Source organism: Fundulus heteroclitus, chromosome 8, assembly GCF_011125445.2.
Source record: "Fundulus heteroclitus isolate FHET01 chromosome 8, MU-UCD_Fhet_4.1, whole genome shotgun sequence".
Lineage (NCBI taxonomy): Eukaryota > Metazoa > Chordata > Actinopteri > Cyprinodontiformes > Fundulidae > Fundulus > Fundulus heteroclitus.
Window position 1 is genome coordinate 32,796,743 of NC_046368.1, and position 15,075 is coordinate 32,811,817.

At 40.2% G+C, this 15,075-nt stretch overlaps 1 protein-coding gene across 3 annotated transcripts in view; it reads right to left on the bottom strand.

The window, feature by feature from the left end:
- ttc28 (tetratricopeptide repeat domain 28) overlaps nucleotides 1-15,075 on the bottom strand; it is a 188,962-nt gene that overhangs the window by 131,872 nt on the left and 42,015 nt on the right. The window contains exon 1 of one of the 3 annotated variants that reach the window (XM_021310378.2): nucleotides 605-933. The exons of the other annotated variants lie outside the window; for them this stretch is intronic. Coding sequence (XP_021166053.2) covers nucleotides 605-631 — 27 coding nt within the window. The 5' untranslated portion in view covers nucleotides 632-933. Of the gene's footprint in view, nucleotides 1-604; nucleotides 934-15,075 lie in introns of those variants that run through there. 3 annotated transcript variants of the gene reach the window in all.

The following is a 15,075-nucleotide window of genomic DNA, read 5'->3' on the forward strand; positions in this document are numbered from 1 at the left end:
GAGCCACAGTCTCAGCTGGGGTTACAGAGGAGCAAAATTAAATAAACCCGGTGAGCTTCTCTGCTCAATAACATAATTAGGCAATAGAGTAGAGGTTTTACCACAATATAACTACATCCCATAAGCAGACAGCAGCATCAGAGTAGCAGCAATCACAGCAACACCATTAACTTTGATGTGTGACAATCACCATAAGGTCTCAATCACTAACCCTTAAAGACTGCACTGTCTGGCATCATGAACATCCATGTGTGTCCATGATGGTTACAGCTCAGCAGTCCTTCACCTTTTTAAATCTGCAGTTCCCACACATCCTCTTCTCTCAACAAGGACTTTCTTTGAGCTGTGAATGGTGACTTTTCATTTAGCTTTGTGGAATTTTTCCTCTCCAGCATAATCCTCTAATAATCCCATCCAGGCATGTTGCAGAAGTGTCTCTCTGAAATGGGGACTATTAACGGATTATCCTTAATAAAGAGGCCGTGACTGCCCTTTCTTTCTGAGGGCTTAAAGAACTCTGCTAATCCAAAGCTTTGTCACTCACTCACTCAGTCATTCAGCTGCGACTTTGGGCAGAAAAAAAAAAAAAAGCAAGCTCACTCACCTTCTTCCGGGGCTGCCATTTCATCATGTTTGTAAAGCAGGTGGGAGCAGCATCAAAGTGTCACCACAGGTACAGAGGCATGTCAAACACCTCGTTTAAAACCGCCAGCCTGCAGCGCACTTGTTAGCTAGGGAAGAGGTTATGAGGGACGTGTCTGATGCAGGAGGGAGTTTGTTATAATCCAGATCCAGTGAGGCTGGAGACCGGCAGCAGAGCGCTCACTTCTGTTATCCAGCAGCAGCAGCCGTAGCGGTGCGCTCCTGCAGCTCTGAGGACACAACTGAGGCGAGAGCCAAAGCAGAGGAGAGGGAAACCCAACACCGACACACCCCCCGGCCATCTCTTTCCCACTCTCTCTCTCTCTCTCTCTCTCTCTCTCTCTCTCTCTTTCTTTCTCTTACACACATATACACAGACAGACTCACACATTTGTTTTATATTTTGGGAGTCCTTGTAACAAAAAGCGTTCCACCTCCATAAATCCACAGGTCCTGAAATACTTTTTGTCCTAATATCCTCATATTACCAGGGATGCCACATTTCATGTTTCACAATCTCCTAACAGCACCTGAAAATTGACGTACATCTGCAGTTTGCTTCCTGATGTGGATCAGGACAATCTGCTTCCCAAACCCAGATCATGGGCTCTTCATATTATGGTCTATGACACAAGGATTATCCATGGAGTATCAATCTGAGTTAGGGGCGATAAGCAATGATATAAAAGGCTATTGTTGTGTATTCACTAATAGAATTAAGTCGTCCCACATACTTAGCTATAAACCTATATCTTTGAGAGGTATGCATAGTTTTGTGCTCTTTTCCTTCGATGAAGAAGTTTGTTCTGACCGGACGTGTAAAAGCGTCTGTAAGCAGGAACTTCAGTCTTGAAGCAAATAATTATCTGATTTCATTTACATTTTAATTGGAAGTTGGTTGTTGAAAATGAGTGGTACTCTTCACAATGATCGATAGAAAATCTCTGTTGGCATCACAGCAAACGCACCTTTGCTTCGTTTTGACCATTTGACCTTGGTGAGGAGCTTGAAGTCTTTAAGTTTGGAAGCTTCCTCCACATGTTCTCTATCGGGGCCAGGTTAGGACTCAGGGGCTGGGGCGCTTCAAATGTTCATATTATTTCCAGTCAGAAGACACATGTTGGTCAAATTAAAAAGATTACCTTAAGCCTAAATCTGCCATGGGTATAAACCACCTTGTGCTTAACCCTAGGTTATATTATATGTTAAAGAATATCTGCTCAGTGTGGAGTAATCCAGTTAGGATCTGAGCTATCTAAGTATGGAGGATGTTAACCCAGAGGTGGTCACATGCAGCCCAGACGCTTTAAAAACAGAGGAACAGAGGAACAGCACTTTAATGTATCACTGAATCAGGAGCTGTAACTCAAACACACACTCTCACAATGGTAGTGTTCAGCAACACACCACAGGAGGGCGCTCCTCCCATTGATCGGACATTATATAGGTTTTGTGTGTTGATTTTGGTCAGTTGGGGGGTTTGCGTTTAGGTTGCATTCTGTCCCGCCTTCCTGCATTTGACTCCTTCCTCCTTCAGTTTATGTTACGGCTTTCTATTGTTACTTGAAGCTCATAGTTTCCATGAATGAGAATTTTTTAGGACTTTGTGGAAAATGCTAATAATTGTTTTTTATTTTTCTAAAACATTTGTTGTTTTAAAGCTCTGTGCTAATTTTTCGGTTGAAAAACAAATTCTGTTTCTGTTCTCAATCCATGTTGCGTACATTATTATGCCAGGTTGCATGGCATAATAATGCCAGGCAAAGGAGAAAAAGGATAAAAAAAATAATAAAAAAATAATGCCAGGCAGAGCTTGACGTTCACCCTTAGGTGAACGTCAAGTAAAACTGAACTTAATGTTGTCAGAGTTTTTCAGACCTGCGTCTTTAAGAATTGAGGGTGTCGAGTCAACTTGACAAGAAAACATGCAAAAGTCATTTAACAAACTACTGCAGTTGTTTTTCCCCAAAACAAATGGAGTCTCTATGTTAAAAAATTTTTTGTCTTAAAATAGTCCACATTTTCATAGAATACAGTCCATCTCATAACTCTCTAAGATGTAAAGTCTGAATGACATTTCTTATTTTTACTCAGTGAAGTAAATGCAAGTATATTTATAAATGTAATTGTTCTTTCAGCTATTCATAAGTTGCAGATCCTTTTAAAGGATAGGAGATCCCAGCTGCCCATCCCTGGCTTGGTTCCTTGCTGTTTATGCTCTGAAATCATTTCTAGAAAAAGTAAAAAATAATGATGCACTACAGAGGAAGAAATATGCAAATCCTTTTAATCTTTTCTTAGAGAAAATCTCTGTAAAATGTATGGTTTTCCTGAAAATTTAACAACCCAGAAATAATCTGCAGGTCATTGCTCCTTGAAAATCATTATTTTCTTGAAACTGCCTTTGAACTTAATTAAAATGATAATCAACTGAAGTCATAATTTTTAAACTAACATTATTTTTACCCCTTTTACAAGCTTGAACCCATTAGCTTGTTGAAAAATGTATTTCAGGTCGGGAAAACAGAAATACATCTTTGCCAAAATAAAAGGAAGTGGATGAGACCAAATTTAAATTTTGGTTCATAACATCTGTAATTAAAGAATAATATATTTTAAATATTTTCAGTCAGTCTTTGTTTCCAACAGAGTAAACTGACCTCTTCCCTAGCTAACAAAACTCATACCAAGAAAACATAATCAGTTTATTAAAAAACTAAAATAATTCTTATCTGTGAGGGTAACTGTGTATAAAACCATGTTGTACTGCAGAAAAAGTAAAGCTACCAGTTATTGGTGAGTTTCAGTATCCAATACATGGAATCATAACCAGACAGAGAATACCGTCACAGACCAGAAACATTACAAGAAGACAGGTGGTTGGGTAAAAGTATTTTACGGCCCACGGGCCAAATCGGGCCCGCTGAATATCTTTGACACGCCTGCATGAGTTTGTAGCAAACCTGTAAATCCTATTACTTTGTTATAGGTGCACAAAATGTTATGGCTTTCATTTTGAAGGTCGCTATTGCTTTCAAGATGTCATCGGTGTGCTTTTGTGCCACAGGATATCTACCTGTGGCACAGTTTGTGAAAGCTATTTCAATAGCTTTCACAAACTTAGCAAGGGATGGACTTCTGAAATATTTCTTTGCTGAAATCAACCGTAAAGCTGTGTGATTAGTGTGCGGAGAACATAAAGCAGTGTTTAAGAACCACAATTTGAACTGCCATTTTGAAAGTAAGCACTGAGAGAAGCACAATAATTTGACTGAGGTGGAGCAGGCACGAGCATCAGAACATTTAATAGCTAAACTGTGAAAGCAACATGACTGTTTTACAAAGCTTCACTCTTCCATGGACACAGCCGTTAGGAACAGCTTTGTAATGTCCCACAAAATAGTGAGATATGATGAGCCATTCTCTGATGGGGAGTTGATCAAAACCTGTTTGGTGTCTCTCGATGTACACCGTAATGAAGTGGATCAAGAACATCCAGGGGAATTTAGTGCTTCAGCTGCAAAAGAAAGCTGATAATTCTGACTTGTTTTCTTGGGTTCTGGATGAGAGTTGTGATGTCCATGATACAGCCCGGTTCCTTACTTTTGTATGTGGATCGATGACAGACATGGAGATGACAGGTAGATATGAGGTCAATGGAAGGGACTAAAATAAGACAGACTGGTAGGTATTAACAAACTAGTTTGAACCCATCACTGTTTAAATCTCACAGGGAAAAATGTTGGACTTTTGAAGCGGATGCAAGAGAAAGTTACTGAAATTAATCCAGAACAGAGACTGATATTGTTGTGTTATATCATTCATCAAAAGACGTTGCACATGTCAGTGGTTAAAAATTTAGCAATGTTGTTGTTGTAACTAAAGTAGTTTATTTCGTCAGGCCAGGAGCACTGAATCCCACACAGTATGGTTCACTGTTGGAGGAGCATGACAGAGGACATTGATATAGGCTACCAGAGATGGCTGTGAGATGGCTCAGCCTGGGAAAGGTGCTTAAAAACTAAAGCAGACCTGAAGCAGAAATTCAAGAGTTTTGTAAAAGGGAAGGCAAGGACCTCCCTGAGCTCTCAGATGCACCCTGGATGGCAGATCTGGCCTTTGCTGTTGATGTAACGGCACTAATGGGAAAAAAAAATACTAAACTGTAAGGCCTCTTTGAACACAAAATGTACAGCTTGATTACAGATTCCATGAGAAAGTTGAATTTTCCTTCAAGTAAATTAGAGGGTAATATTCTCACTGACATACCAGCTCTGCAGGAAGTCACACGATCATCTAATGACCTCCACAAGTATTCATCCATGTTAGGGGCACTCCATGGTGAGTGTTCAAGAAAATGTGAAGTCTTCAAAACAGTTGAGAGGGAAAGGCACAGAATTTCTTCTCTCTTTACTCAGTAGTGTGGATAATGCACCCAGAATGTCCAGCTTGAACTCACTGAGCTGCTGTCTGATAATCTACTGTCAGAATATTTTAAATGAGTACCCCTGACAGTTTTACTCTTCACTAAAGGAGAAACTCGTTCCACACATAAGGAGGAATGCACTGAGGATGTTGGTTCTCTTTGGTTCCAACAACTACAAGCTTCATTGTATATTCAGGACATTTTATGTGATAGACCAAGCAAAGTGGCAGATATCGGAAGGTGGAAGACAATGACATACTGACTAAAGGGGACCAAGAACCCCTGAGTTGACCAATGTTTGCTGAAAATACAGCTGCAATTCTTGAGGTCTGGATATTGGCCAGGCTGTGACCCATCAATAGGGTTTGATCTAAATCTGGGGAGTCCAACGTATGGCACGGGGGCCATTTGTGTCTTTCAGAAGGATTTTGTTACTTACCTTCATCTTAGCATCAGGTTGATAATGAATTTCAACATAAGAGGAAGACCTGTGTGTCCTAAATGACACACCAACACACCTGCAGAACACTCTCAGTTTTGTATTATTAGCTCTGCAGGTGTTGTCTACCTACAACCCAATGCTAATAGGCATTTGGAATTTTGTCACAGGCCAAATATACAGGCCTGAGTGTGACACATATGGTCTACCACATTAAATCTCATCTCCCTTATTTATTTCCTGCCGGTGTCAGAAGCTGGGAAAACTCGGCAAACAAGCAGTACTGATTCTGCAAAGTTTATTATCAATGTTGCACAAATAAAGAAAACAAAATATCTAGCATTGTCTTTGCCAAAGGCTGATGGTACTCAATTTGCGTAAGTACAGAAAAAAAAAACTGTATAGTGTTACCACACACTCAGCAATGTGGGCACCCATAGGCCTGTCATGGTAACAAGTTTTGATGGATGATAAATTATCCCAGAAATTACAGTGAAAATTATCATATTGTCATTCGGAGACCATATTCAAAAAAAAAATCTAACGATAATAGTTTTATCTTTTGTGCTGTTGTACAGCTGTGGAATTGCCTTTAGTGACAAATATGTTTTCCCAGGCAATTTGTATTGGGTGTATTGGTGCAACTAAAAGTTGGTTTTATTGCCACATTTTGTTGCTACTGCTTTGGAACAATTGCGACATACTGGCTCGTCCAGGTAAGGTGGTTCACCTTAGCTGTTTTAAAGGACATGGAGACCCATGAAAGATGCAAATTAATGAGCCACCCGTCACTGTCCTGGGTCGTTAGAAGCTATTGCTTGTATTGCTTGGTGTGAGTGGAGCACTTGGTCACCTGAATCATGACGAGACTGCTGATGTAATCTCTTCTCTAAGGATGGCTCAACTTCAGAGTTTAGGTTAACCACTTATTCTAAATACGGCAGAGAAATGACTACAAGTTTTTTGGGGCAGAGGCTCTTTCTTACAACAAAGCAACGTGGGTGACGTCCCAAAGATGAAGAGCTTTGAATCATGGCCACCTCGCCTTTTTCTACACTTAGACACACCCCTAAAAGGAGATAGTCTCCTCAAATCATATCTGAAGAAAGAATGTGTCATCATGGAGATGATATCTGTGTAACGGCACGTGAATCCTCGTGTGCATCTTAAGTGTACAACTAAATGCATGTATCTAATTCACATAGTAAAAATGTTTCAATAATCAATCCCACTTTATCACTTGAATCAAACTTTTACTCTTAACAGCCAAAATAATGCAGTTAATGAAGAAATTATTAACAATAGTATAGCAGGAAAACATTTCATTAGTGAAACTGGATTTCATTCTTTTATGTTCTTAGCTTCCTTTCATAAATTAAAAGTTGCATTTACTTCAAACATTTCAAAAATATATTACTTAGAAAGGTGGTGAAAAGTCATCAACTGCCAAAACTGTGCAAACCACAGACTCACTGTTGATAATTGAATTTGTTTTCTTAATCTCTGAAATATGTTATGCTCGTGAAATATGTATAAATGCCTCAGTGGCATCACAGCAATGCAGTCCCCAAAAAATAATGTTGTAAAGAGGCAGTGTTGTAGTACTCGAGTCCGAGACTCGAACTCGAGTCCGAGTCATTAGCAAAATTTAGAGACTCGTGACTTGACTTGGACTTGAGCACTGATGACTCGAACTTGGACTCGGACTCCTACATTCAGATCATTCTGACTCGGAAATTGAGAAAAAGACTCGACTTTTTTTATATCATTAGGCTATAATTTTAATATGTCATTAGAATATTATTTGGTGTATGATTTTAATATCTAAATGTCGTACCGCGCACGTGACGTCACCATCTCATGAGCAACGCCCCTTGCCACTAAGGTTGGGCAAACAGTGTGAGAGCGCACGTAGCAACCAGCCATTACACATGCAACAGACACAACTATATGACCGACTTTTCCGCTGTTAAACTTTCACAAGAGGATGTCCAGGCGCCCATTTTACTGGTAGAACTGTGGAACAACATACCAGCGTTCAGCTCAAACGATGGATTGAGTGTCGAGAGCTTAGAAAGACTGGAAAACTGGCCAAGTTGATAGGAAGGTAAGTCGTTGTTTTTCTCCTGCTCGTCGTTCATGCCGTCATCGGCCGTTTTTTTTTTTCTGTTTGTAGTCACCGTCCAGGAATTGGTATAAATTTTCCGGCCCGCCGAACAATTTAGTCCGGTCCGGTGGCCAAATGCATTATCATTATCCAATGGCTGTATCTCCTCGCTGCATCGACCGATCCACACCAGATTTGTTGTGAGTCATGGGGGAGCGCTGCCGAACGCGTTTGTGGGAATCGCCCGGTGGACGGGCGAGGAAAATGCGTAACAGCATCTGCGGTGGAGGGCGGACCCCGCCCGCCGGCCGGCACCGCAGCGGTGCGCGAACACCGCCCGCCGGCCGGCACCGCGGCGGTGGCCAATAGGCCAGAGTGCGCTTGGCTGCGAGGGCCGATCGACGCCGCTTGCGGCTTTAACATCCTTCATATGCGGCATATCAGCGTACCTCGAGTCGCTGTTGCACGTTCCATAACAACAATGTTTAAAAACCACGGTTAGGAGACGTCTTAGACTTGGAAAAAGCAGTAGTTTTACCGAGTAAAACCAAGGGTAACTACAGCGAAAGAGTTATTAGTGCAATGGAATGTTACTGCTTCATGTCATACATCACACGTCAATAGTGACTCGACTCGGACTTGACTCGGATGAGTAGTGGACTCGACTCGGACTCGACTCAGATTTTTTTTTTAATGACTTGGACTTGACTCGGACTTGAACACTGGTGACTCGAACATGGACTCGGACTCGAGGCATAGTGACTTGACTACAACACTGTAAAGAGGTGATAAATATATCAAGACTCCTAGAGACCCAGGTGCACCTCCAGCTTCATTTGATAATGTGCTTCAAAATAGTGTGTGGAGAAGCTTCACACACAGAACAAGCTGGCCAATGCAGTGGGAGACTGAATCACCTGTGTAATGTCATATTCCAGCTGATGACTGTGAGGTCAAACAGTTCACAAAATGACATAACTGACTGCAAAGAAACCCACTAATTAGCGTCATCACACAAATGTCAGCACAAAACGAAACGCAAGAAGGTTAAAACAGTTTCCTCTGACCTTTTAGACAGTTAACTGGTTCATAGACATTGTTTTTGGAGTCCTACTTTAAGCCACTCTTTTTGGATTTGTAGTGCGCCTTTTGAAGGATGTCAAATCTAACAGTAGGAAGGTGTACATAATAAAATGGAAGTATCATAACTGTGTACATCTTCTGGTATTTTATTGCTGAAATGTTCTGAAATGGTTTACCAGTCTGCTGCCACATTACAGCCACTTTTTGAATAGTTGTAAATGGTAGACGACCTTTACTTTATCAGTCCGAGGACTCCAAAGCGCTTCACTCTACAATTAGTCATTCATACACACATTCACAGGTTTTTGTGTTATCAGTTGGTCACTTGGCAAATATTCACTCTCTGAAAATGAATGGGTCAACAGACTTTCATGACTTCACTGATGTTTATGCTCGACTGCAACAAGTTCTTCGAATCAATGAAAAATAAAGTTCAAGAAGAGATGGTGAAGGTAAACTATAGTGACAGATAAAGATCATCAAGCATGTTGTTGTAATACAAGCAGACAGACACTTTCAGAAACTTATAAGAAAGGTACATGCAACTTTCTGCCCATCACATGGGCATGGGTATTATGGGTATGGACAGACAGACAGATGGATGAGATACACCAATATACAACTAGATCGCCCCAAACTGGTGACCAGAAACTCAAAAAATTAACATTTCTAATCAATTAGTGAACACAACACATCACTACCAGGTTGGGATGCAAACAAAAGAAGTCATTACTGAAGGAAGAAGACTTAAAGTCATCAGTATAAGGTGCCATTGGGCTGTTTATAAATGAAGTTAGATGAAGCACATAGATATAACAAGCAATTTAAAAGGGAAGACTTTTCTACAACATGTCTTTGGTTCTTTCGGGGTTTGAAAAAAAGTTATATGTTTTAACAGAAACAAAACAAGGCATATCACAAGGAAGTGGCCCTGTTTTTACCTTTTAAACTTTCAACCTCTGTTATTGAAAATTCTGAATGTAAAGATGTTGGCAGCTTATCAAAATCTCAGTTAAATACTTATTCTCTAAGAAATACCCATAAGTAAGTAGGTTTATTACTTCTATAGCACATTAATAAAAGCCTCAGCTGTCCAAAGTATTTCACAAAAATCACATCACAGGTGGATAAAGGATACAACAATAAACAAAGCTAAGTTTGATTAAAAAAAATAAAAAGATAATAAAATGTACAATAACATACCAAAAAAAAAATAACAATACAACAATACAAATAAACATAAACACATACTTAATTTCAGATTACAGCAATTTCCCAAGAACTCCAATCAATTAAGTACTAATTTTTCATACTGGTGCTGGTGTTCAAGGCCAGGTAAATTTGGTTTGTTTTCAGTCTGGACTTAAACTGACCTACTGACTGAGAGAGCTTAACAGACATAGGGAGACTGTTTCACAGTGTGGATGCTGCACAGAAACGGCTCTGACACCTCTGGTCTTTAACCTGGCTTTAGGGACAGCCAACCAAAGCTGGTCGGCTGACCTCAGGGCACTTAGCGGAGTGTTGGGCTGCAAGAGCTCAGCTAAGTGAGATGCGCCCATAGAGTTTAAACACTTAAAGACAATCAATAAAACCTTAAATTTCACCCGAAAGACAACAGCGAGTCAGTGAAGGGTGCGCAAAATTGTAGTAATAGATTTACGCCTCCTTGTTTTTGTCAGAAGATGGGCTGCAGCATTTTGTAAACGCGGCAATCGCTGCAAAGAACTCTGATCCAAGCCTAGATACAAAGAATTACAATGATCTAAACATGATACCCATGGAGGCTACTATTTCAGGAAGGCTACCTGCACTAAATTAATCACAACAGTAAGATGCTAAAGTTCAAAATGTCTCCAAGATTATCATTATTTCTTTGCTTTTAAATGGTAAAAGTCTGTTTTACAGCAACTCCTAACTTGCAAACGCTGCATGACATCGCTTCTTAAAGACACAAACATCGAGCACAGAAGTCTGATTGCTACATCTCTATCAAATACTGAATATAAAGAAAACGTATAGTTTCAACTGCAGACTGAGCTCACATTTTATGATTTAGAGCAGAACACCAGGCCCAGGAAGACTAAGGCAGCTATATGGTGATGTAATGCAGTTGTAACTTTGTGAAGGAAGCAGGAGATACGAGGTAACAGATGACAGACTGCACCTCCTCCTTATCCACCCACATCGCTCTGCCGGTTTCTTTTGAAAACTTAATGTGGCCAGAAAGAACTCTGGCTGTCAGCCGTACGACAGACGTTAAAGAGCAGAACAGGAGCGCAGACAAGTGAGGACCTGCAGCTGGAAGACGTGGAGCATCAGAGCGAGTTAATTAGCATCATAAGTGTGACACCTTTGTACTCTGGGCTGTGATGACACCATACACCAGGGAAGGTATAAGACGTGCTGGTAAAGAGAGCATTAATAATGTACCCCCCCATACTGCAGTCAGAGGTGATCTGTTCTGCCTTTGGCTGGATTCTTATAGAAGCGTGAATATCAATGTCTTAAATGCTGCCGTAACATGTTCCTCCAGCAGCTATTACCCAGCAGCACTTTTCCATGCAGTTGGGATATAAAGCATACGCACAAGAAGGAGAACAATGTGAAACAACATAATGGTAGGGAGGGAGGGGCTGCACAGTTGGTAGCACTGTTGCCTTGTGGCAAGATGGTCCTGGGTTTGCAACCTGGCATAGGGTCTTTCTGCAGTCTTTCACAGGGTCTTTCAGCTTCAGGGTGTCAATACTTTTAGGTTCTGTTGGATCTGTCCATCATGGCATCAAACTGATCAGTGAGAACTTTAAGCCAAACTTAAATGGTTGTATAAACTCAGCACTGTGTCTGCTCTGACTTTTCAGCATGAACAGAATCAGAGCCTCTGTCACAAATGTAATATTTATCTTGCAGGCATGTCCATAGCTGGAGAAGATGTTTGAGTGTCGATGGTTGCCCCCAAGCACTGAGCCGTTATGAAACTTGAATCAGCAAATTTTCATCCTTGACCTCTGTGAAGTCTTTCTCTGTACTATAGTTCATGAGCCAGATGTGGTCCAGAGGTCACCGGGTTACTGTTCAAGCGTTCCTTTCCCAATTGAGATTGTCCTGTCTTCTTTTGGGTCATTCATAAGAAGTCAAGAGACAGATGCCGTGGACATCTGCATGCAGCCCAGATTTTTGGTTCATTGGTTGTGTGAACCAACAACGACAATAATGCTACACTGCTTATAGTCAGAGGGAATCTCCAAATCCACAGGCAAATAAAAACAGGCAAAGAAAACTTTGGGTCAGATAACAAGCAGAAGACAAAAAAAAATCTAATAATAATAAGAAATACTTGTTATTAAGAACTAAAATGTGGAGGTATGTTCCTTTTTCCCTTATGTATTTCTCTGGGACAACAGGGGATGTCAATGCAAAACGTGCATTGACATTCTGAATTTTTATTCTGCTGAGAAATCACTGTATCCTTTTTTCAGACACTTTCTTTTTCTACTTTAAGTATTCAGCGTATAAATAAGGACATTATTGCCCTCTAAGAGGTTCTGGTGATGGCTGTATATCTTTGAGTAGGACTATGTAGCTTGTCTGAAATAAAAACAGAAGCAAATGCTTGTCACAAGTGAATTTATCCATTGTGAGATCAATAAAGTTCTATCTAATCTAATCTAATCTAATCTAATCTCATGTAGTCTATGGAGTCCAGAAAATAATTTTAACAAACACTAAAATTTATATCAAGGTCTTTAGACAGCACCTTGGCAATACAAATCTGCCAAAATGTGAATGGTCTTTGAAGGAAACACGGAGGACCCCCCTCATCTTGTGCAAGAGAGCGGGAGAGTTTCCCTGGCCGTTATGAGAATGCTATGAGAATATTCTTTTCCCACCTGTCGTCCCATTTTTAGAAACGTGATGCATTTATCATTTGAGGGTCTTCAGGAATAAGCTAAACAGGTGGAACTATGGCCACTCATGTCATTTATGGAGTTATTTATTTCATACCACTGCATTATGCTTTGTGCCCTGGCAAATAACTTGACTGCCTCTTGCACTAAGAAGACTGAGTTGTACAAGAAAACAAACTTATAGTTGTTTCTAACTCTGACACTTTCTGAAGTATCTGATGGCAAAATGATCAGCACTGTGCAAGTGCAAAGCACACACCCATAACTTAGATACATAATAAAACCCAAGGCAATATCAAAACTGTCAATATGAAGATGCACAAGCAATAGATAAAAAAATGCAACACTCACTTTGAAATAAAAAGCATTTGTCAAAATCCAAGCCGTGATTTACTGATGACTCAGAGAGAGAATAGAAAAGAAATATCCGTTATTGTCCTTCAGTGGGGAGATTCTGGTGTACCGGCAGCAAAGTGAAAGGCAGATTGAAGCATGCAGATTTACACAAAGGTAAATGTATAGAACAGAAAGAAAGAATAAGAACTGTACAGTAAGAGCAAATTTACAGCATGAGAAAAAAATACTGTGCACTTTTTAAAAATAGCATGCTTGACAGGTACGCAGAAGCCTTGGGGGAGAGCACAGACTCCTGCTGGGTTATTATGAACATCAAATGCAAACTGAGGTATTGAAAATCTCAGTTTGAAACTAAACTTTAGCATCCTTCTGATGGAAGTATCTTACAGCTGAAAACAACCACTGCTATGTTCCTCCTGATGTCTTGACTGATTTATTTCAGTTCTCCAATGTCACACAGGGAAGCAGTGTGTTTGAAGTATGCAGTTGGAATATGAAAAACATGCCATACCTTTCAGCAAATGAAAATAAATGAAATAATCTTAACTAAACCAAAAAAAGGAAAAGTGTATTCTGATCTAATGTCAGACAAGGAGAAATTAAAGGTGTTTTTTATACAGCCTATGTAAATACTTGGTTTCAACTGTGTCAGTAGTGTTTGATACACAAGGATAGAGAAATTTCAATCAAAATGTATATGCCGTTTGTTAAGGCCAGGCAGCATGTGCCTAGTGGTACTGAACGAGGACCTGCATGTCAATGAAGCGCAGTGACATTTGCCGGTGCATTAACATGCTGACCTTAGTGGTGCACTTTTCCCTGACCAATGCTTGCTCAGAGGCTCTTTAAACAAGATGAGGTCCAGAACAAGGCAAGGGTTCAAGGGTCTGCGTTAAAAAAACATGAGGTATCATACAAATATGATATGATTCATATCTGCCAGCATGGTAAAGAGAAACAGATCTTGGGAAACGTGAATGCAAAAATTCTATGAAAGCGAAACAAAAAAATACTTTTAAAATTTTTTTGGTTTCTGATTTCTTTTACAAGTAAAATGATCCCAAACATGACAATGATTTTGCTTTAGAATGTAAAATTCTGTACACGTGTCCTACCTCGCAACGCATTTAGGACGTAATGTGATCAAATGCTTCTTCACGGAGTTAGACAACCACAGCTGATCTTAAACCACACACAGCCCCCAGATCTCATCAATAATGTAGAAGCAGCCTTTCTGAAAGTGTGCGCATATGTGTTTGTGAGAAAGATTTGTTTATGCTCGTGGCTGGTGCCAACCTCATTTCTTTTTCATGAAAAGTGTAAACTGCATATTTGCAACCTGTTACAAGCGGCAAACAAAGGAGGGGTACCGGCGCGCAGAGGCATGCAAATAGTGTTACTCCTCAAAACTGAAGTCATTAAAATACACTTCAGCTCCACATTATTCTGAAAAGACAGGGGTCGGGTTCTGCAATGGAGGGGGGGGGGAACTGAAAGGATAGAAAAATCAACAAAAACTGTCTCACAGGTGAATTCTGCGATAATGTTAAGCAAACATTCAGCTGTGATCGGTGACACGCACACACAGGTCTCTCTTGTAAATGAGCCCACTAGTCTCATGGAGATTACCTGTCTAAATAAAAGTAAAATAAAATAAATAAATAAATAAATAACAACAGAGGAGGCGCAGGTATTTTCCAAGGGGCAGAAAAGCAATAGTTCATGTTTGTTTCATGTGAACAGGAAAGGTTGCAGTAATGAGTTCAGGGTTTCCAGAACTATTGTCGTTGTTTCATCTAGGCATATGGAAAAACAAAGGCTTAAGATGCTGTATTCTTTTTCTTGAAATAGTTTAAAACGCATTGGTTGGAAAATTTACCATATAATTTCTGTACATAGATTAACCCAAACACATGACGTTGACGTGCGAACATGCGCCCAACGACGTGTCTACGTATATGATGTCTACGGGTGCAGCACTCTGCATCCGTGGTCAATCAGCACTTTTTGTGTCATCATCCAATCAGATTAATTCAGGGTACCCATCAACTGAAGTCACACCCCTCGCATCTAAAAACTATGTGGGAGCGAATGTCATTCCAACATACAGATG